Consider the following 23998-nt stretch of genomic DNA (forward strand, 5'->3'; position numbering starts at 1 on the left):
TAGGGTCAACACTGTCATTTTCACTGTCATGGAAGATTGATTAAATCCATTGCAAATTATAAGTGGTGTTTTAATAAAATGCTAGCTATAGGGTAGATTTTAAGTAAATCCATGAAACTATAAGGGGTATTTTAGTAAATGACCCTTTCAATATTATAACATAATATTAAAATTAATAATAATTTAATATTTTTACATAATATTGTAAATAACTAATTTACTTATATCAAGTGATAATTCAAGAAAATAACTTTCAACAAAATAATATTTATTAATAATAATTTTAAACTCTTAATCTATATTTATTATATAGTTATATATACTAAAATTAATATTTGTTGTATTTCAATAATTATATATTGTTTTTTGTGATAAATGTATTTTCAATGATTATCTACAAATTTATATTGTTTTGTTATCTAACAAAAAACTTTCAATAATTATTGGAGATTAAACTACTATTATTGAAAATATTAAGTTTAATTTATTGTGCTTATTGTATTTTTGTTATAACTTATTGATTAATATTTATTAGAGATTAAACTATTATTGGAGATTATACTTATTGTATATTTTTAGTACTTATAGTATTTTTGTAATTATTATAGTTATTGTAATTATTGTATTTTTATTATCAATATATTTTCAATAAATGTGTATTTTCACTATACATTTTCAATACATGTTGGAGATTAAACCATTGTTATTTATTAGAGATGAGACTATTAATTTAGCTAAAATTTTGAGTGTTCATGAATTGGTTTGATTCGGTAATAGGCTATTTGGCCAACCAAATTGACCTGGTCGGTTTGGGGAGTTGGTCGGCTGAAACCGACTGACCTTTTGTGAAAATCAACCCACTCAAGTTGTATTGGTTTGGGTCAATTTTTTGGTTTGGTCAGTCGGTTCAAAATATTTAAACTTAAAAAAATAAGTTTAATTTTAAAAATTACAATGCAATTATTAAATAATAAACTAAAAAATTAGATTTATGATATAAAACAATTTAGACTAAGAAATATGGAAAATTTTCTGCTTTTCCATATTTAAAATATAAAATATTAATATATATCCATGGTTAGGCCATTTGATTTTAGTCAGTTTACAAATGGACAAAGTGAAACTAATCCAAATTGGTCGAATTGGGAAATTTTTGAACTAAAGTCGACCTAAAATACTAGAAAACCGACCAACTCGGGTCGAGTTGATCGGGTTGGTCGGTTTCATCAATTTGATGAGTAAACCTAACTGAAATTAATTATTGTTATTTTTGTATTATAAAAAAATAATTAAAAGTATTATATAAAATATGAATAATTATTAATTATTTAAAAAGTTGAAAATATAAAACAATTGTATACGCTTATGTGTTTATATTATGTTCATTTATTAGAACACACCTTATAGTTTTACATATTTACTTAAACCTGCCTTATAGTTTTCATTTTACTAAAATATCCCATATATTTTACAACTTATTTACTTAATCAACTTTCATTAAGGATTGTTTTTTTGCCATTAGGCCCATGATTTTTTGTTCCAAAAATACCCTTAACACTTTTTTTTTTTTGTACAGAAAACAAAATTGACAAATTATAGCCAATAGAGTGGTTAACCGTGTCTTATTAAGGGAAAAATGGTATTTTTATTTTTATTTTCTTTTGATTAAATTTATTTAAATGAACATTAGGGTCAACACTGTCACCTAATGGAAGATTGATTAAATCCATTGCAAATTATAAGTGGTGTTTTAGTAAAGGGAAAAGATATGATATGGAAAGAGTTTTGACCAATCAAAACCCACCCATGAATTTTGATAAATGACACCTAATTCGCTACCATGTTTATGATCCCAATTTATTGGTTAGTTGTTTTTCTGATATTGTATCTTTTCCATATCATAGTCGAACCCTTTAGTAAAATGCTAATTATAGGGTAGATTTTAGTAAATCCATTAAACTATAAGGAGTATTTTAATAAATGACCCTTTCTATTATTTTGTTTTCACTTAATAAATTATGTGCATCACACGGGTCCCCGCTAGTACAAGATATAAGCAGCGAGGTGACACTGTGTGCCCATGACATGCACCATGACGTCCCTTCTGCCATGAGACTTGAAAGTACTCCAACCATTGATCCAATGGCATCTTCCCTCGAGCGGTGGGTTGGTCCACCAATGCCTTATAAGCAGGAACCTCTCCAAGAAGCTCTTCGCACAAGACAAAAGCAAGAAGATAAAGTAGGGAATCGATGTGGTCCCCCTACACTCTTATAAAGAGTTCTCACGCGTCTGGAACACCAAACGACGCTGGAGAAGACGAACAGATGCCAGTACAGGACCCCAGATGATGCTTAACGAAAAAGAAACCTAAAGAAAATTATGGATGTGCCTTCCAACAAGCGGGATGAGACGACGCATTAATTCAAGCAAACTGCCACATCAGTGGTCGCCACTTTAAAAATAGGATATCTAAGCCACGCCACATGTGTGAACCAGTACATTTTTCACAAAATGACGACTAAATCCTAATGATAACCGCCACGTCACCATCACATAGTACCTCTTCGATTTCCGACAGTCGCTGAATATGATATGCCATCGGGTACTGTACCATTAGCCCACACCATGAATCCACATCAAGAACCATTTGACACACAGGGGGGCTTGTCGCCCACACTAGTACAGAATACATTAGTGTCTTCTGCTAATCCCCTTCTTGCGAATGGTCAGGGGGGCTGAAATTCAAAAAAACTCAACACGGACTTGCCCATTGCCAGAAAGGGGGTAATACACATTGCAATTCCTTGTGCCATCACTAATCCCCTTCCTGACTGGTCAGGGGGGCTGAAACACAAAAACTCAACACAACCTTGCCCGTTGCCAGAAAGGGGCACCACACAATGCATGTATCAGTGTCTTTTGCTAATTCCCTTCTTGCTAATGGTCAGGGGGGCTAAAACGTACAAACGAGGAACAACATTTCCCACTGACAGAAAGGAAACCATCAAAAGACAAAGGGGCTAAACTATGGAATGCAAGAAACCCCCATCGAAGACGCGAAATGCACATCATCTACACAAAATTGCAAAATAGAGTAAATCCTCAGGCCCAATGCACATAAATGAACCCACCACAAGACCTAAAAACAAATGTGAAAGCAAAGTGCTAATCGATAAGCTCCCACTTACCGATAAGAAGGGGGGCTAATAGGTATATAGTGCTCACTCAGTCCCTTAGAGGACAATAAACACTGTATCAATACCACATGGACGTTTGTGATCAGCATGTAGTTAATTTTCCCTCTGAGATGAACCCACAACATGCATCGCAAAACTGTGATAAACCCACGGTTCACCGCATGCTCTCAAAGAGCCCATTCATAGCTTGAGCCAAGGGAAACCTGGGATGAACGCACGATGAGGTTCACATGCACTAGGCCTTGCAATAAACCTTCAATCACCGCGGTACCTTGGCTCGCTAAAGAATCATGTCCTCATGCCACTTGTGCATAATGTCATGAAGAGGAATGTGGCAGGGAGCCACGTAAGTTTGACAAGACGTCGTCCGCCAGAGGGTGATGTCACTAGTGCCACATCAATTAAATAAGGTACGCAAGAGGCAGTAGTACACATGAGTTATGAGGACCCTCGAGTAAAAGGAAAGCTAATCCTCAGAAAGATCCCCATAGGGACATGTGGTGAAACCCCAGTGGTTCCCTTAATGATTGACAGCAAATCCAATATTCCCTTTCCTAGTAGGAGACAAGTACCTCTGGCTCATTCCTTTTACGATCTCAAAATCTCCCCCATAAATAGAGATCCTCCTCATAATGAAATTCATTCATCAATCAAGTACCCTTGCCATTGACTCCCAGCTCTACCACCCGAGCATAACACCCTAGCTTGAGATCCAATCCCCTCTAACTCTCAGTCTTTCAAAGAGACCACTTCCCCAACCTTGCTTTGACCCCACCTACACCCTCCTTTTCACAATTTTTGCCAACATTCTCAGAAACCACACCCAACCCCTCCCTTTGCATGTACTCTTCAAGAAGAGCACATATTAGATTCCAGATTCTCTCTAACTCCCCCTCTTGCTTTTTCCTCAACTGAAGCTCTCTCTCCATTTCAACACAACCATTAGCTATGCCCACACCTTCCCCTCTAAAAGTGGTTCTTTCTAGTTAAGAAGTTGAATACATGTTTTAAGCACAGAACCCACATTAGTACCAAAAACCAAATGAACAGACATACCTATACCAATATGGGCGAGGACAAAGGTTCTGAAGTCCTAGAAAGGTAATCAGGGGATGCCGCCAAACCTTGTGTCTGAGGAGAAAGTGGAAGTGTATTTGGTTCTATTAAAGTTGTGTTAACTGTAACATCCAAATCCACCTTAGCATTTTGTCCCCCAACCATTGAATTTATGTTCTATGAACAGAAAAATTCATGTTCCTCTGATTCGACGAAGAGAGCGTGTTGCTTTGTTAAAAAGGGAATAGGTTCAGGGTTAAGTGTCCCCTGGGTTTCCTTTGTAGGCTCTGCTGGATTTACAACCAATTTTGATGACCTGAGATTTTGCAAAACTTCCTCCTGGACGACTTCTGATGGGCCCAAGGCATCATCTTCTAAGAAAAGCAAGTATGTGTGAAATCTTTCATCCTCTAAGATCAACCTTGACAGTCGTAGATCCACACTACCAAGGCTGACTGTGTCGTCTGTGTTAGACTCTAAAGAAAATTCCTTCCCCTTGGAGCTGTCTTCCTCCTCCTATTCTAACTGGCTGCATCTAACACTTTGGGGATTGTGACGATCAGATGAGAGATTCTATAGCTTCTTAGACGAGATCCACTGTAAAGAGCTCCCATTCTGGGTTGAGGCTGAAACTTGATTCACAGGGCTTGAGGAAGATGATAGACCATAGTTAGTGTCTATCGAAAGGAGGCCCTTTGGCATGTGACTACTTAAGTGATCATGTGCCTTTGAGGCGGGTGGGCCTTCTAGACTTGGCCCATTTGCCAATTTGGCATATGGGCCAAGTGGAATCAAATTAACTGGGTCATTTCCTTCTGAAAAAATGGGCCCACACAATTATGCAGGCTTATGAGTGCTAATATGGGCCCTCACGTGACAACTTAACTTAGATGCCACCCTGGTTTGACCCACTTGTTCGCCCTTAATTGGAGACTCCCTTGTCTTTTCTGCAGCTAAATTAAATTCAAATTGTTTTCCTTTTAAGGAAAGACCACCTAAAGTGTTTAAAAGTCTGTTTTTGGTGCCTTTAGTTGCCACCTAGGAATAGGTCTTTAAATAAGCCAGCCCATTAACTTGGTCTTCACGTTTTTGACTTTCCAATCTGCCCACTTCTTTTGCAGGAGTCAAAGCCTGCTTATCAATTTTTTTGAAAATTCTGTCAAACCTCTGATCTTCCAATCCTATCCTTCTGTCAGACCTCTAAACTTCCAATCCCAACCTTCCATGTAGCACCTATGCCTCTACTTGTTCATCTTCTACCTTCTGGCCTTCCCCTCACAGTGCAACTTCAATGGAGGAAGCCAACCACACTGGGATGAACAATTCATCAACATAAAATTATTTTCCTAGGGATCTCCTCTGGTTTGACTCCACTCAAGAGGAGGGTTGCTGAACGAAGATCTCCCCAAAATTCACCATCGATACGTGCACCACAAAGAACAACAATGAGAGAGGCTAATTCATGTTTCCACAAATTAAAAGGCAGCCCTAAAACCCGAGTCACCACTTCATCCATAATCGAAAATGTCTTTGTGTTAGATGAGGGAGTCCAATGAAACACATCAAAAGACCCCCAAACTTCTTGGAAGCTCTTAGCAGAAAATTCCACCAAATTATCAAGGGGATCGAGTACTACTTTGAAACTGTCAAAAGGAGTTAATATGAAAGTACATCTTAACCTCAACTTATCTTGCATAAGATCAGCAACTTTCTTCCAATCGGAGACTAGACTTTTACCTTCAACTACCAGCATCCTTTCTCACACTTCTCTCCTAAAATTGATGTTCACAGTAGGGGTGACTATACTTTGAGCCAAAGCTATAGGGCCATACTTGGAGCCCGAAGGTTCAAAGGGAGCTTATAGTACTTCCACTTGAGAGATCTCCTATTTTTCTTTCTTCCAGTTAGTCAGAAGAGCCTTAAGACTTTCAACAACCCCCTGCCAACCTTGGCTATCCTTTCCTTCTGGGAAGCATACCAATTGTTTCTTACCCTTGGCAGAGAATTCTGTAAGGATAATGTAAAATCTTCTATAGTTCCTTTTGCATTCCAATATGTACCTTTTTCCTGTTGCTGTAACTCTTTCTTTCCAACTTGGACACCTTTGTTTGCAGCCTCAACCAAAAAATCTTTGATGAGGCATTCCATTGTCTCTTTTCCTTCTACCAATATAGTTGCCTTCTATTTCTCCCTTATCTTCAAGCTAAGTTGTCCCTTGATTTTAAACTCCTCGAATAGAAAATTCTTAGCCTCCACTTTTAGGAAGTGTCTCCACCTTGAAGTCGCCATGAAACCTTCAGACCCATAGTCCGCCGTCACTGTTATTGGTCTCATCCTAACTAGTTGGTGCCCTTTAAATTGTTATGCTATTCAAAATCTCTATTTGTTGTTAAGCCTAACTTGCTCATTCATCACCTTCTATATACTTTCCAAATTGGTAGCTCTTTTAGTTTGTATTTGAAAATGAAACAATTTCTATAAACGGCTAGTAGTTTATTATTATGGCCAGTTAATTCCATTTAGTTATAAAGTATATTTATCATGCATTGATGGATGATTTCTATTGGAAATTTCTGTTCAGTTACCATGTTCATTGCAAAATAAAATGCCCTGACTGTAAAGCACAATTGCCGGGTAGTGAGTGTTTAAGTGGTTGATCAAGTGTTTGAAAACCTAGAGTTGTAATATAAGTTCAAGGGCTTCCAAACACTGGAGGCACAAGATGAGGCATAATTTTTGAGAAAATTAAAATAAAAACCTAACATATAATATACAAACTTGGATCCTAAAGCAAAGAAACACATAAACCTCCATAATGGCATAATGTTAATGATTCATAACTATATTTCACTGAAAACATTGTTATTGAATATTATTAACACTTCTAGACATTGACCTATTTTTTATTCATTACAAGTTTGATACATGTTTTCATTAAAGAAACAACTTTTGAAATTAATATCTACTTGAATAAATCCTAAAACTACCTAAACATATTCAAATAATGAAAAAATACCAAAGATTAATTTGTTGATTGTCCATAGATTAGCCATGAGTTAATTTATGTCCAAATCATGTGATATTGGGCTTGATATATAGATAATTGAATAAGTATTTTAATTTATCAAGTTCGAGCCAAATAATGAATTTTGACACTCGAGATTTTGAATTTTAGCTCTTTGTGCTTCCTCTTACATTGGAAAAAAAAAAACAAAGTGTCCTCAAATTTTAGATAGTGCTTGATTTGAAGAAAAGGTAGGGAAAGGAAGGGAAAGGTAGAGAAACCTATGCAATGGTTGTATAGCTTTCCCTTCCTTTCCCTACCTTTTTAAACCAAACACAGCCTTAAAGTACTTGGGGACGAAAATTGGTAGAACTCACTTTGAATGATTAATTTTGATTAGAAGGAATCTTAAAGATTTAATTATAATAAGGAAAATTGGCTCAAGCATTAAATTAATTATTGTAGGCATAATGTACAAAATCAAAGAAATATCTTCAAAACTAATATTAATGTAAACTCACTACCCTGTTTCCTTAAATTTAATTCTAGTAGAATTTTCACATGGAGCAAATGGTTGTAAATCAACAAGATCTTTTGATTGATTTCTAGATTTTAGCATAGATCTCATTTGAAATTCTCTTCCAAGAAACCCGCAAACTCTTTTCAATAACTTTTTTAAGTAAACCTTGAACAATGGAGTGCTAAGCTCCACTAAATCATGAACACGTCACATGTTATTGAAGCTTTCCTCTTTTTTCTTTTGCCTCTTTTCAATGTTTGATAGCATATGCAAGCTTGAAGAAATGAAAATGCTAATTTTATATAAGGGCATGGATTTTTTTTATGAGACCTACCATTTGATGTTCCTCACCTTGAATAATGTAGAATCTGCAAAATACAAATATAGTTTCAAGTCTTTATAACTTTAACACTTATAAGAATTTATTCTAGTCATTCCTAAATTGTGTCCAAGTCTGGGACTAATGGTGCGCGATCTGGATATTCCTAACTGGAAGATGATCTGGACCCTAGTCGCATGGCGAGCTGGACCAAGCTGCAAGATAAAAGATCAGAGAACCCGGGGTGGCTAACCCGGCGAGGTCCCTCTAATGCTTAAGTTAGTGTTATATTATGGATGTGAGCTGAATACTTGAGTGCTAGAGTGCTAGTGAACAAATAATTGCGTGTACCTTTGCCTTAAGGTTCGATGTCCTTATAAAGTGTAGTAGTCGTGAATCTTACTAAAAAGCTTCGGGATCTATGGGCTGCATAGATAAGATCTGTTCCATTTTTGAAGGAGAGCAATGCGTCAATTGATAAGGTTTATCGCATTCCTCCGATTCAGGCGGAGTGAGGATGAGCCATGTTATTAGATGTGATCCCGGGAAATTTGGAGTCCGTTAGGGAGGCTTCTGAAGTCGATTACGTGGCGCTTCGATTCTTTAGCCCTGAACTGGTACTTCGGTTCTTTGGATTTGAACTAAATTGGGTGTCGAGGTGCCTTTATGCCGAGGTGGTTTTGGGCCAAGGTGACCGAATACCCGAGCTCTAATTTTTGCTGATTGGGCTCTTTTTGCTGAGTTGTCATCCCTCGAGCAGGTCGCGTCTACGTGACCTCTACTTACTAGGTCGTGCCAAATCACCCTTCATCAATTGCCCCCCACTTCTCGTGCCAGGGGTCTTAACCCGGCGCGGGGAGTTCATGATGAGTCCATGTGGATTTGGCACGAAGTCTAGGTGACATGGAGGGCGGACCGTTGGTTGGACCTGTTCAGTCATTCAACTCAACCAGGAAATGACCTAGATCGCGTCTCGGCTATGCGCAGACGTCACACTGTTTATAAATTCCACGGACGTCAACGGGCGCACTCAACCAATTTTGTCATCGGCTAGCGTGTAGCCAATTTTCATGGGAGTCGTCAAATCGCACAGATCTCAACCATCACTTATCGGATGTGGTGGATTATAAATAGGGGCCGAAGGGCCCATTATCCTCACCATAAATCGTGTAACTGAGCTTTCTTGAGATCGCGTCGGAGTCCTTCAGCTCGCCATTTTCTCCCCTTGTGTCTGAGGTCGTTATCGCCTTCTTTGGTGTGTTCATCTTCTTGCACTAGTTGTCCCCTTTTCCTTTTTCTTTTCCTTTTTCTGTCCAATATGTCTAGTGCTAGCATAGATAGGTTACCTAGTGATTCTAGTGAGCCCGGGGGTGCTGAGGTGCAGTCCTTAGCTCCTGTTGGTGAGGCTAGCTTTTCGCTAGAGAGCTCCTCTTTGAATCTTTTAGGAGAAGTGCCTTTACTTGACGTCGAGCCAGCCCGGTTTGAGGGACCCGAACCTCAAGCAGAGCGGCCGACCTCCGGAGAGGGGGTCTCGTCTTCTACTCGAGGTCGGGATTCGGACAACTTCGACCATTCCACGATGACCTCAGACAGATTGCCATCCTTAATAGCTCGTTACCGTCTCCCCGATATTCTCGTCTTCAGCATTCCTTTGGGTCAGTACCCTTGGGTTCATGACCAGGGCTGAAAGCCCGTGCCGGGCTTGGGGTTTTAGGTCAACGGGTCGGGCCGGCATGGCCTACACTATCATGCCGTGCCACCCGTGGCCGGCGGGTTGGCACGGCCCGACACAACCCATATACATTTTATATATAATATATATATAATATATTATATATTATATACATTATAATGATATAATATATTAATAAAATAAATATTTTTTTCAATTTTATTATACTATTTTATTTAATTATTGTATATATAAATAATTGTATACATCAAAACGGCCCAACCTAGTACGTGCCTACTCAGGCTCAGACCATGGGCCTTGTTAGGCCAATCCCCCAAAATATACCGAGAGAGGAATGGCCCACATACCGGCACGGGCTTGTGCAGGCTCGAGCCGCGGGCCATACCGGTCCAGCATGGCCCGTTTTACACTAAATTATTTTTAATTAACTCTTTCCTTAGTGCCCATGCTTTTCTTCAACTTTTTCACCTCTGGCCCCCGTTTGCATCGCTAATTGTGCCACTGACGGTTGCCCACCGTGTTCATCTTACACCAAATTGCCGATGGCACTATAACCGAATTAAGATATCAATAGCACCACAATTTGAGTTAAATAAAATGAATCATCAAGTTACGTAGTGATCTTGGTTTCATTGAAGAGTTTTTGTTATTTGTGCAATTTGTAGATGGATATATAAGAGTCACTTAGCGTGCAGCATCTGGACCACGAAGAGATACTGAGGTAGACATAGCTGTGGCATTGATACTTCAAAGGTGAGCAATAATGGAGTAAGTGGGATTATGGTCCATCTGGGTGATAGCAACCCTTCAATTTTTGATGCAGATGGGCCAGCACGTACTTACTAGGGTGATTAATTAAAGATTTAACGTGGTTCATAATAAATTACCTCACTAGTAGTCAGTACTCTATGATTCATCAATGAGAAATCGAGTCTGCAGTATCTTGGTTTTCTAACAAACAGTACTAACAATGGAACCTCAAAATTTGCAATGGAATTAAAATATAAAAATTTGAAAAATTTATATGAATAAAAAAAGTCAAAATCTAAGACTATGTTTTGTTTGAAGGAAAAGGTGAAAAAAGGAAAATAGGAAAACCTATATAAGTTTTGTAAAGATTTCCTACATTTTCCTACATTTGCTTAGGTAGGTATTTTTAAGATCGAAGATTCATCAATTATTTTTTGAATAAATTATAAAGACCCCGTACTATGGGGTCTGTGACAAAGACCCCGTACTTTGTTTTGTGACAAAGATCCCCCTATGTTACGACCGTGAGACAAAGACCCTCTTTGTTTAGCCTTCCGTTCTGTTCATCTTCCCCGACCTCATGATATACGAACAACAGCGGCGGTAATCCCCTCTACCTTAGATTCTTTTACATTTCTCTCTCTCTCCCCCGATATCTCTTCTTCTCCTCCTCTTTCTTCTTCCACGTGGTCCGTGCCTTGTCCCTCTCCTCTTCGGTTGAAGACGATGAACAGGGTACAAAACGATGAACTTGTATCTTCTCAGCCGAGAACCACCCAATTCATATCCATGGATATGATTTCTACATCGTTGCAGAGGGCTTTGGGAATTTCAATCCACAAACTGACACGACTAAGTTCAATCTTGTCAATCCATCAATGAGGAATACTGTTGCAGTTCCAGTGAATGGATGGGCAGTGATCCGATTTGTTGCTAATAATCTAGGTAAAACACCAACTCTAATTATGTTTCCTTTTCACTGGCAATACGACGCAAGGTTGTTCTGAGGTTCTTGAGTTTGCTCGCCCTTTACATTATTTCCTTTCTACAGGTGAAAGTTGCAGAAGCCTTCGGTTGCAGCTCGAATGGCGGAAACTATAGAAGGTAAAAGCTTGCAAGAGGCTGAGAAGAAAAAGGAACAAAGCCTTCCCTTTTACCAGCTCTTCTCATTTGCAGACAAATATGATTGGGTTCTGATGATAGCGGGAAGCATAAGAGCTGTGGTTCATGGCTCTGCCATGCCTGTTTTCTTCCTTCTATTCGGAGATATGGTGAATGGGTTTGGAAAAAACTAGTTGGATTTGAAGAAAATGACTAAAGAAGTCGCCAAGGTTTGATTCCCCAAGATTTTCAAAATCCTCGTATTCATTACTCGATCATTTCATATCTTCGTTTGTATTCTTCTCACTTTTGTTATTTTTTTGGGTGAAATGCAGTATGCTCTATATTTTGTCTACTTGGGACTGGTCGTATGCTTATCGTCCTATGCAAGTAAGCCGAACACAATTCGATCTCTGTTTCTCTCTGCTTCTCTTTTCTATTTTCTCTCTCTAGATCTCTAGTTCAAACTTCTTTTTGCTGGGTTAATGTTCGAGCTGTTTCACCAGTAAGGTGCTCGACGCTTACCAGCCTCACGATCCCATTCCCATATGGGGATTACCACCGCTGTTATTGGTGTATCAAAAGATCGGAAAAGATAAACAGTACTTTTTTAATCTGAATAGTTATTATAAGGATAATTTGGGGATTAAAAAATATTATAATGATCTTTTTGGACAAAATATTATAATACAGAAGGGTCTTTGTTGCAAAACAAAGTACAAAGAGAGTCTTTGTAATTTACCCTTACTTTTTCTTCTTTTATTTCCTCCTCCCTCTGAACTTTTATCTCTCTTGAAATGAAATGGATAGATTTAGTGAAGTGAAGAATCAAGATCTCTTTGTTTCTTCTTTGCCATTAAATAAGACTTGGCCACTTAATCTTGACATATTTTCCTTTTCCATAGTCAAAGTGGGTGGAAAGTTCAAGGTATCCTTTAAAAGTGGTTTATATACAGAGAATCATGCATAAATGATCCACCAAAACAATAAAGCTGAGAGCCTGCTGAGACATTCGAATCCAATGGACCGGACATTTGAATAAAGAAGACCAGCTCTGCCCGTGTGGAACGACATGGCTACCAAGTGATTAAACAGATTGACTGACCCATTAATTTCCGTCCATGGTTGTGATACTTGGTAATTCAGACGTTAATTAAGCAACGCTTTGGTTTATAGTTTTGTTCTACCCTCCATTCTCCACCTCGTAGAGTTAGAGCTGTTAATGGGTCTGGTCTGGTTCCGGATAGGGTGGAATTGGTCTTTGATAATCGACATACAAAACTTGGGATTAGAATCAAACCAATTATGAATTGAGATAATTGGATAATTGGGTCATTTTTGACAATATAACATAATAGAAATGGCTCTAAATAGCAAACTGTTTATATTTTGATAAAACAAGTCTTTTTAAACGAAAACTGTCTTTTATATTATATAAAAATTACCCTTACAACACATAAAATATAATAATAGTTAAAAAAAAAATCATAAGACCTTTATATATTATTGATTATGTAATTGAATTCGGGACTTAATCAATTCAGAAAAGCAAAATTGGGTATCTACCCATTTATAATCGAGAAACAAAACTGATCAGAGTCAGAATCAGAACCTGTGCAATCAATTTCGTTTAATTTGATTCCATCGGGTAGATCCGACCCATTCCATCTCTAAACAGAGCTGCTGCCACATATGGGCAGGCCCCTTGCTAAACGTCACTTGTGCGTTGTGGGCCTTGTTGCTCAAAAGTAAGCCCCCATCCCCTAATCGGATTCAGATCCCACCAGTTTTTGGATTCTAAATCCAACTTATTATGTATGTTTGAAATAGAGAAAAATCTAATAATTCAAAAGAAGGAAAAAAAATGTCAACCACTTCTTAATTATAATTAATCTTCATGTAATTATATAACATTTAATCAGATATCGAATCGGATATGATAAAATCCGAAACAAAGATAAGATGGGAGGTAAAGAAAAAACCCTGATAATTGTTAATTGACTAAACTACCCTCGTGGTGCATTTATTAACTGTGAGTACTGAGTGGCGGCTACAGAAATAGCGCATGGTGCAGCTGGGTTCAGAGTCCAGGCTTGAGAGTACAATTGTACAAATGTACAATCATGACGGTTCATGGATTGTGGAGCAGGATCTCTCTTATCGGCATTTAACGCTTTGCTCCGATTCAGAAGAGGGCGGCTATACTTGATTAGTCAAGCTTTATTAAAGGAAACATTCATCCTGTGTCTTAGAGCCTTACAGTTTATACTGTCTTTGAAGTGGAAGTGATTGCCCCATCACCGGCCCCCTTTAATTTCTTTACAAGTGATCAAAGCTTCTTCTGTGAGAGCAATGAGGAGCATCGTTTTGTCCAATTGATCCACATGGTGGGACTACAAAGGGAAGGGGATTATGATGTTATAACTGTGGTTGTGAGTGTAAGGTGAGGTTAAAATTTGTGGGGTGGGCGTGGGTTTCCCAAATTTCCCTAGAGGAATCAACAGTGGAGGACTCCCTCTTTGAATCTGGTCTGCCCAAGCCCAACCCGTTCTTTGAGTAGTTGGGCTAACACAGTCTGACCTAATTGATATTTGATATTTCCCTTTCTTAAGAGGGGGCAATCTAGAACTTTAGTCTTGTCAAAAGACGATAGAGAGAGAGAGAGAGAGGAGAGAGATTGAAGTGGAAATCCATGAGTGAGTAACATCAGTCCCCTTGTGTCTGTAATAAAAATCTCTACTTAGATTACCTTCTTTTTATGGCTATGCAATTATTTGGTTAGGCATTTACGGTGGAGCAGCTTTAGTGAGAAAGAAGGAGAAGCTAGAGGAGCTGCATCTGTATATTTACTTAGAAGAGCCAGGTGAGGTGAAGGAATCAGTGAACAAATATAGCGCCAAGTCTCTTCGGAGTTTAGTTTGAAGATAGAAGAACAAGGATATCCAATCGCACACTAACAGATTATTAATTCCTGAAAGATGAGACCGAAGATCGTTCTGTTTGGAGACTCCATCACGGAAGAATCCTTTGGCGAGGGAGGCTGGGGAGCTGCTCTTGCCAACAATTTCTCTCGCACGGTATTCTTCTTATATATACTCTTGCAATTGCTTGTGACTTTATAGTGAAGATATGTATACTTGGTTTTTTCTTTCTTTTTCTGATTGTTTTTGAACCGATCATTTCGTCAGAGACGAGGATTAGGGTTAACAGTTTGGATATTTTGTTTTGTGGGTGGATGAAGGTTGACGTGGTGCTCCGAGGTTATAGTGGGTACAACACCCGATGGGCTCTGCACATCGCGGAGAGGTTATTCCCGGCAGCGGAAGTGGGAGATGGTGGTGGTGCGCCTTTGGCGATGACCGTTTTCTTCGGCGCCAACGATGCTTCTCTTCCTGACAGAAGCAGTGCTTTCCAACATGTGCCTCTCCAAGAATACAAGCAAAATCTCCATTCTATCATCTCTTTTATTAAGGTTCTCTCTCCTTCTCTCTCTCTCTCTCTCTCTCTCTCTCTCTCTCTCTCTCTCTTCAAGTCCCCTTTCTGCAACAAGTTCTACAAGAAAGAAAGGTGATGACAGAAAGATAGGTAAGAAATGTGCCAGAGTCAGCTTCATTGCACCCCCCCTTTCCCATCTCGCGTAGAAGAAACTAGAACTAAAGAAGCGTCGATCGAGAGAAAACAAGCAATAGCTATGAACTATCTATTATTACTACCAACCACTAAGGAGGAGAGTGATAAAAATGGGGGACTGAACCAGAGAAAGCAAAGCTACGCCCTATCTTAATGGTCCATGATTAATTTCATGGCAACTCTGGTGACTATAGTTGGGTGAGTGTGGGTGTGACCATACGTAGTGCTCATGAGACAAGTTGAGGTCTCTGAGGGTTGATGCAGCATTAACCCCATTAATTCTCCAATTGGAAGTTCTTTGTACGGGGTGGGAGAATAGTGAATACAAATAAAGGCCAAAATAAGCCAATTAAGAGAAAGAGATAGGTGTTGCCAAGCAATGTGTGTTCTCGAGGAGTCCCCAATTGTCTCTTTGTTTGTTGCTGCAGATGCAAATTGATAACCTTTCTTTAATTCCAACTAGACAGTAGACACTAGCTGGATCGGGGACCCCCCCCCCCGCCTTCCTCTCTCCACAGTCCACCCCTTTATGAAATTCATGCTGATGTGCAGCAGTAACCCCTACCTAATCATCATGGGAGAGTTCAACCGTGGTAGTCAGATCCTCTTCCAGTTCCAGAGAGAAGTCCAGCTAGTTCAGCTCCAACAAAAGAGAATCCCACTAGCTGGTTACAACCAGTTATATTTATGACCTCTGACAAAGTTTGCTGTTTAGGGTACTTTGGGTAATAGATGGTTTACTATTATAGGAACTTTCCACCTAGGGGTGATAGGGCTGGGTTTGCTCAGGTTGAGGCCAACCCTAACCCAACCCAAAAATTTCTGGTTGGGTTCAGGTTAGCCCAACTTCTTTGTTTCCTTTTGCCAAATACATTTATTATAGATTCAATATATTAACATTATTACATGTATAACGAACACAGGTAACATGTTTTAGATGCATAAATAGATGGATAATTGCATATACATAGATGCATAAATACACCTATATAAAAGTACTTGTATACATATAAATACATATTTATATAATACTTATATACAAATATGAAGTTAAGTCCAGCTCAGATTTGGTTGGGTCAATCAAAGTTTCAATTTAAACCAACCCGAAGTCAAATTGGATTTATATATTCCAACCCTAACCCAAGCTTCAACCAAACCCAGCCCAAGTTGCAACCCTACTCCCACTGCTCCCACGCCTATTAGTCCTTGCCAATAGAAGATAACAAGTTTCCACCCAATAGATTATAGGCCCCTACCTTAGGCCCAAAAACAAGCTTTGCTTATTTTTAGGAGACTTCTAATTAGAAATAATAGCTAGTTAGCTACTCTTGCCAAAATTATAAAAGGAAAGAAAATAAAGAAGGAAAGGACCCATTGGTGGACTGATTAAATATATGGGCATTTCCACGTGATGGGTTCAGATTATCAATGATGAAATTGGTAACTGATAATGGAGGTGAGTGGATGAAGTCTATCTTTGCGGCTCTTGTTGTCAAAATAAACCAGAACAAAGTGGCCAGAGGTGGGAGGTCTCCTTCCACCCCAAACTTGTTAGGTGGGAGAATTTGTTTGATTTGTTTTATTCTCCTCTCCATTCTCCCTTTCCCACCTAAGGCTCTGTTTGGAAAGAGTATAAATATAAATAATGTTCAATGCATCACTTTGTATATAATATTTCAAAGTCTTGTATTTGCACTATTCCCAAACTGAGCCTAAAGTCTTATAGAGCAATTGCAAAACATGGTCATTTGATTTTTTTTGGGTATTATTATACATATAACACATTTAAATGGTAGGCAGAAGCACGGAGTAAGGTGAATGTGAGGTTCACTGACTTTTTACCATAAATAGCTTGCAATTACATGGGTTTGATCCAGTGCCTTGATATCATCTCAGTTATTAGGTCATCAACACTTCTAAGGAAAGGATGAGGGCATGACCATGATCACATCACATGCACTTTGGGAACCTCTTTATGTATTATCCATTATATATATATATATATATATTCTTTGCAATTGTGACCATTTCCAATACAAGTTAAAGAAAACTAAAAGATGATTCTGTGATCATGTTGTCATGGGGAACCCATGTACTTTGTGGGGTGTAACACTTAGCCCTCTATTTTGTACTTGTGTGTCGTGAGAAACAACCCCTTCCACCATTATTTCATTGGAGGAATTAATAGTATTTCACGTGCATTGTCGTACATTTCTAATACCCTAAAACTCTCTTACCTTACTTTAGAAGACAATTTTGTTCTTCTTCTATTCAATACTATACAAGAGATATTTCTAGTCACAATGTCCTTACAAAAGATCTACACCAATATATTCATGTTTCAAGTTTAATAAATTAATATTGAAACTCCAAGTGTTGTACTGCGACGGTTTCAAATGTGCTAGGCCATGAAAGTGGTAATAGTAAATGATGTAACGAATTAACCCCAAAGATCTAAGCCATCCATCACAATGATGTACAAAGATTTAACAAATACTCAAATAGGTCAGCCAAAAAACGTATCAAAAAAATATATAAAACTTAGGTTTCTTTTTTTTTAAGGAAAAAGGTAAAGAAACATTAATAATTAAAGGAAAAAAAAAGAGAGTATGTTGTATTGTACTATATCAACAAGTCAGATTCCAATGATATTCAAAATATAAAAGGTTTGGGATTTTGGATATTTTCAAGGGGTGTAGGCAGGCCTAAGGGGCCCGGCCGTAGCACCAAGTGTGTCATTTAGTCGAGGCCTGCTAACACTTCTGGGCCCGTCTGCCGTGTGCGTGGCTCATCCACCAAGTGTTCGACAATAGGGCTTATAGGTGCTTTGCAATATTTCCATATCGTCGCTTATAAAAATGTGATTACATATTTGGATGCAGAAGCGATGGCCTACCACTTTGGTACTCCTCATCACTCCACCTCCCATCGATGAAGACGGACGCCTCAAGTACGGCTTTTCTACTTCAATTATTTCTTATCTTTACAACAAGTCTCAATTACTACTTATGGTTGTCCGGTCTAAAGTCCTTTTACGTACAGTTGTAACCAGAAGATATAATTGTGATAAATGCAGACATCCTTACGGAGATAACCCCTCCGGTTTGCCTGAGAGAACGAACCAGGCTGCCGGCGCTTATGCCAAAGCCTGCATCGAGGTTGCCGGAGAATGTGGAGTTGCTGTTATTGATCTCTGGTCCAAGATGCAGCAGTTTCCTGGCTGGGAGAAGGCTTGTCTTAGGTAAATCCACTCTTCCCTTTATTATTCCTTAAATTCCATGCAGAAGCCAACCCAAAATCCCAAGGTGGTGTCTTACCCATCATGGGTATTGGGGAGGGGCCCATTAGAACCTCATTTTTATTGGGGAAGTCACCTGTGATGTAAATAATGCGGAATTCGATCCACTTCCGGTTTTGAAGTTGGGTTGACCCGTCTGCATGACATGACCCTATATTTCTGTAAATACTACATAGACTTTTCTGCCAACATTAGTGCCCTTTTGGGGCGATCCGGATTTGCTGATTACCTCTGAGTTTGGACCCATCGCTAAGTCGTTAATAGAAATACATGCTTGAGCATGTAAGGAGACACTGTTTCATGTATTGAGTCCGGATTAGCTCAGCTGAGCCCAAACTGATTCAGCTCGAAATTTTATATAGGCTGAGCTTAGATTTTTATGCTTGGGCTGGGCCTGGGTCCAAGAATTCGAGATTTTTCTTTTATTCTTTTGGACTGGATTCGGGCCTAGTCCATAGGTAACCCAAATTTGACCCGAGACCAGTCTCTCTCTCTTTCTATATATATATGTGTGTGTGTTTATATATATACATATATGCATATATGTATAATTTTAGAGCAGGCTCATTTACAATCCAAGCACAGCCCAAGCCCAAGCCCAATTCAAGTGCATCAAATTACAATATGGGTTAGGCTTAGATTGAGAAGATAGGGCTTGGCATTGGGCTCGGGCCTTTGAGCCCAAATCTTAGAGTTTGGCCTAGGTTGACCATAAACCCGGCCCAACCCGCCTGACTTGCACCCCTAATATATACCCCACACCCAATTAAGCAATATCCAAATTTGAATTTGATTAGAAAATTTGATATCCAAATTGGACTAAAATAAATATTTTATTTATATAAAGAACATAAATATATAAATTATTTATATAATTTAAATATTTTGTATATGAATTACCTAAAATATTTAAATATTTTATATTATATATATGAATTATATAATAAATGGGATTTGATTAAACTATGTCGAATCGTGAATTTAAAATCGAATTTTCAAATACCAATGGTATCCCTACTTGTGCACGGCTGATGTGAGGCATTATTTTTGGTTACACAGCATCGAACACAGCCATTAAGTTCAAGTAATCCATTCTTGAATTGAAAGAACAGTTTGTATTTATACCTTTAAATGGGATTATGGGATAATATTTTACTTAATGTTTGTTTTTCTTTTTTAAGCCTGGGATAAGGATTTTAGTTAAACAAGCTTAGTGGAACAGTGGTGTATTTGTTTCAGCCATTTTTGCTATGAGAGGTTTTTATAAATTCTCCTATCTTATAAATTTTAATAGCTTTGTACAACTGGGTGAAAGATCGAATTTTTCACAATACAAATTAAAGGAGTTTGGAACAATACAATCAGAAAACCAATAAAAATTTCTTAGGAGAACAAACCATAGATTTCACTAAATTTTAAAATAATTGTCCTAGATTTTTTGGTTTTGATGGTTTGATCTGTTCACCTCTCAGCTTCACTGGTTCATTGAAAAGTCGGGTCCAACTTTGATCTGTCCTTTAGATATGGTTCAGTTTTCGAAATAGTACTGGTACACTAATGTACTGCCTGCTAAAACTATAATATCGACAAAGCCAACCAGGTCCAAATACTCAAATCTCAAATGGTACTAGCATCTGAAGTATAACGCCCCATCCTTAGTGGTTGGTAAATTGCATATAATTCTGTACTCCTCTCCCTATTTTGATGCAACAGAGGATCCAAACCCAGACCTCGCCTGTAGGCAGTAGTTGAAACTTGATTATGCTTCATTATTTCCTGTTTCAGAATTAATGTAATGTACGTTCTCGTTTTGCCGTGTAACGTAACATATTGGAAACATTTAGTAGTTTATTATCATATGTTTTGCCACTGAAACTGCGCAGAGATGGGTTGCACCTCACCTCCATTGGTAACAAACTTGTGTTTGAAGAGGTTGTGGAAAGGCTTAGTCAGGGCGGCTTGAGTCTTGAAACCCTACCTGTTGATCTCCCCCTCTTGGCAGATATTGATCCTCGTGATCCTCTCAAAGCTTTTCAGGATTGATCACATATATATACATACATATAAAGCTGCGGCTTCAAAGGTGAATGATGGCTTTGTTTTTTTTTTTTTTTTTGGGTGGGGTGTTTGATCTTAATTAGTTACAGTTAGAACAATATCTCAGACAAATGCAAAGTACTATTAATGTAAGGCCTCTGATGGGTTGTTAGCCTATTTTTTTGCATGGGGAGGCTGTTGTTCTAAGCTAGATGTATGCTGTGTTTTTATTTGACTAGTGCTGTTCTGTAAATCACTGTTTCTCATCATCAGTTTCTTAGAACTTTGTTGTCAGCTTTGGTAATTTCTTTCTTGTTCAATATTGCATTTATGTTCTAGTTTGTGAATGATGGCTTTGTTTTTTTTTTGTGGGGTGTTTGATCTTAATTAGTTACAGTTAAAACAATATCTCAGACAAATGCAAAGTACTATTAATGTAAGGCCTCTGATGGGTTGTTATCCAACCCCCCCCCGTTAGGAACCTTTTGTATTTCTATTTGAAAGTGGCCACTGGACCTCTTAAAGTGAGTAGAAAATGTTAAAGGGCATGGATCTAAGGTTTTTTATTTCAAAAATACTCATAAAAGTTCTCATATCACATGTAATCCACTTCTTTTCCAAACAAAGTTATAATGTAGGGAGAGGACTTATTTATTTTCTATGAGGTTGAAAAGAGAATTATTAGGACTGTTTTTGGAATAAAAACCTTAGACCAATGCCCCTTAATAAGGGGCATATTTATTTTCTATAAGGTTGAAAAGAGAATTATTAGGACTGTTTTTGGAATAAAAACCTTAGACCAATGCCCCTTAATAAGGGGTCGTGTGACTATTTTCAGATGAAAATACAAATAGTTCTTGATGGAGGGTCAATTAAGTAAAACATATTAGGGGTGCTCATGGTTCGGTTAACCAAAGCATGAGCTATTTTTTGAAATTGAAATGGTATCACCAGTTTATAAAAAACCGTGAACCAAAATTGCCCCAAAACTAATCAGTTAACTGGTCAATCAGTATGGTTTTTGACCGGTTTGGTTTTTTGGATTTTTGATTTGTTTATATTTTTAATATATTATAAAAAATATATAAATATATAATATATTATATTATAAATAGACAATTAAAAATATAACACATATATAGATATAATGCATAAAAAATTATACTATATATAAGATAGTATATATTAAAATATATATCATATATATAAATAAACATAGTGGTTGGTTTGATTAACTGTAGGTTTTTCTTTTAGGTTAACCAAAAAACAAATTAAATTGGTACCATCGGTTTTATCAAAACACCAAACCAAAATCGAATTGATCAGTTTAATTTCCAAAGTTCAGTTAAGTTTTTTGGTTTTTGTTGAGCATCCCTAAAACATACACAAACTATAGGGTATATTTTAGTAATACACAAAATAGAGGGTAGATTTTAATAGAGGGAGTGTCCAAGTAAATGACCCTAAATTAATGCATCCATATACATAGTTATAAAATAATAAATAACTATAAATATGAACACTAGGTTGTTAATGACCTTAAAACTTTACCACAACCCTGATTTTACATCAACTAATTTGGCATACTATAGCCCTAGCCCTTATTCAACCGATCGCCCTTTTCTTTATTTTTTGGGTTGTCCGAACCCAAGTTGCAGCACTAGCTAACAATCCCTTAAGCATAATCAGCAATGTGAGTCCCCCGACCATAAACACGTTTTGTAGAAAAGGGTTTCACTATAATACTAGAAAGATATGATACCGGATAAACCTACAACCATCATAGAAATAGGAGCCAATCAGGTGGAATTTTACCAAAATTCATGGAGAAGGAGGGTGATTAGCCAAAGCCTTTCCGGTATGATGCCTTTCTAGGATCATATTGATTAGGCACTTAAAGTGTTATTGATCTAGAAAATGGACTCATTAATCAATTGTCAACTTATGCTCACCTTGAGCTCTACCTGCTCACAGTGAGCGCTTGTTGAGGATCTTGTATTTTTATTCACTCGTATAGGGACTTCAACTATAGTCGAAGGTTGATGGAGGAAGCATTAAGTCTAGAAGAGAAATGCAAACTATGTCTTTTTGGCAAGGTGATATTGGATAAACCTCTAAATGCTTATGGAGTTAGAGAGATTGAAAAATATGTGGAAGAAGAGGATCCTAAACTATGATGTGAAAAGATTAAGGGGTGATGTTTTCTTTATCATCTTCAGGAGGGAAGAAGATTGTAAAAGAGTGCTTAAGAATCAATCACGGTTGTTCAAAACCTATCATATCTTACTTCGTAAATGGGAAGCTGATCTGAAGTATAGTGATATGAGTTTCAAGTTTCTAAACATCTGTGTGCGAATCCTTGATCTCCCGGTTGAATATATGTCTAGGGCTTATGTTAAAAAACTAGCCCTTCAAATAGGTACTCTTGTTCCTTTAGAGGAAGATGATGCAAAAGACCGAAAAAGTCTAGAATGGGACATGCACCTCTGTGTAAAGGTCAAGATAAATATAACCACTCCTTTAGTGAAATTAGTGAAAAGAGTGAGAAAGGACAATGGGGAAAATTGGCATATTGTAAGGTATGAAAACCTCCCGATCTTATGTTTTTTGTGTGGCAGTGTGGGACATGTAGTTGAAGCATGCGGTTTTAAGGAGAGAAAGGATCCTATTGATGACCTTGCAGAGAAACTTGCTTGCCACTCAACGACAAAATCAGGAATCCTTAAGGATTATGGCCGTTAGCTCAGAGCAGAGAATGACGAAGAGGAGGTAAAGTTCATCAATAAACCTAGGAAGATCGAGAAAACTTAGAACGAAGAAGTCATCGGGAAAGGAACTTAGCCAAATGAACTTGGGAATGACTTGGAAGGCTCAAGTGAAGGCTCCCCTGAGGTTCATGGTGGTAAGTTTTTGAAAGAACAAGATAAAGAGTTTTCGCTTGCTTCTTGTAGTAGTTTTTCGTCAAGTAGAGAAGGCAAAAACCAATTCCATATGGAGGATTACCTAACTGGCCAAAACTTCAAGTTGGTAATCTCGCCGGTGTTCCCGCTCCGGCAAGATGACCCTTCGTGTAGAAACTCTAGGAATAAAGCAAATTTGACAGAAGTGGGGGGTTCAAGTTTTACCGGTTTCAGGAATAGAGCAGATTTACAATCTCAAGTGGACAAAGTTTTTTCCCATTCTAGGAAAGCTTTGGGGGTTATTATTGAGATCTTAGTTCAATAGGAGACCAAACAGGACAAGATTTTGGGAGAAGGGGAAATCTTGGACCAGAAGGAAAGTGTTGAAAAAAGGAAAAGAGCATTGTTTGAGGCTGAAAGAGACCATTAATGTGCCCAAAGGAAAAGTTGCAATCAAGCTTAAAAGGCTGATGTTAGAAATGAATGGTGT

General features: G+C 37.9%; 2 protein-coding genes across 2 annotated transcripts; both read left to right on the forward strand.

Annotated features, from left to right (window-relative positions):
• The first annotated feature begins 12068 nt into the window (after positions 1 to 12068).
• On the forward strand, positions 12069 to 20902 carry LOC104613153 (GDSL esterase/lipase At5g45920-like). Its single transcript, XM_088894195.1, has 5 exons — positions 12069 to 14720; positions 14885 to 15115; positions 18156 to 18223; positions 18350 to 18514; positions 20455 to 20902. The coding sequence occupies exons 1-5, from the start codon at positions 14622 to 14624 to the stop codon at positions 20612 to 20614; spliced, it is 723 nt and encodes a 240-aa protein (XP_088750321.1). The 5' UTR covers positions 12069 to 14621; the 3' UTR covers positions 20615 to 20902.
• A 1830-nt stretch (positions 20903 to 22732) lies between these two features.
• LOC104613200 (uncharacterized) lies at positions 22733 to 23350 on the forward strand. The gene has a single exon (XM_010280927.1). The coding sequence runs from the start codon at positions 22733 to 22735 to the stop codon at positions 23348 to 23350; it is 618 nt and encodes a 205-aa protein (XP_010279229.1).
• Positions 23351 to 23998: the final 648 nt, after the last annotated feature.

This window comes from Nelumbo nucifera, chromosome 1 (genome assembly GCF_055504915.1).
Source record: "Nelumbo nucifera cultivar China Antique chromosome 1, China Antique-T2T, whole genome shotgun sequence".
Taxonomy (NCBI): Eukaryota; Viridiplantae; Streptophyta; class Magnoliopsida; order Proteales; family Nelumbonaceae; genus Nelumbo; species Nelumbo nucifera.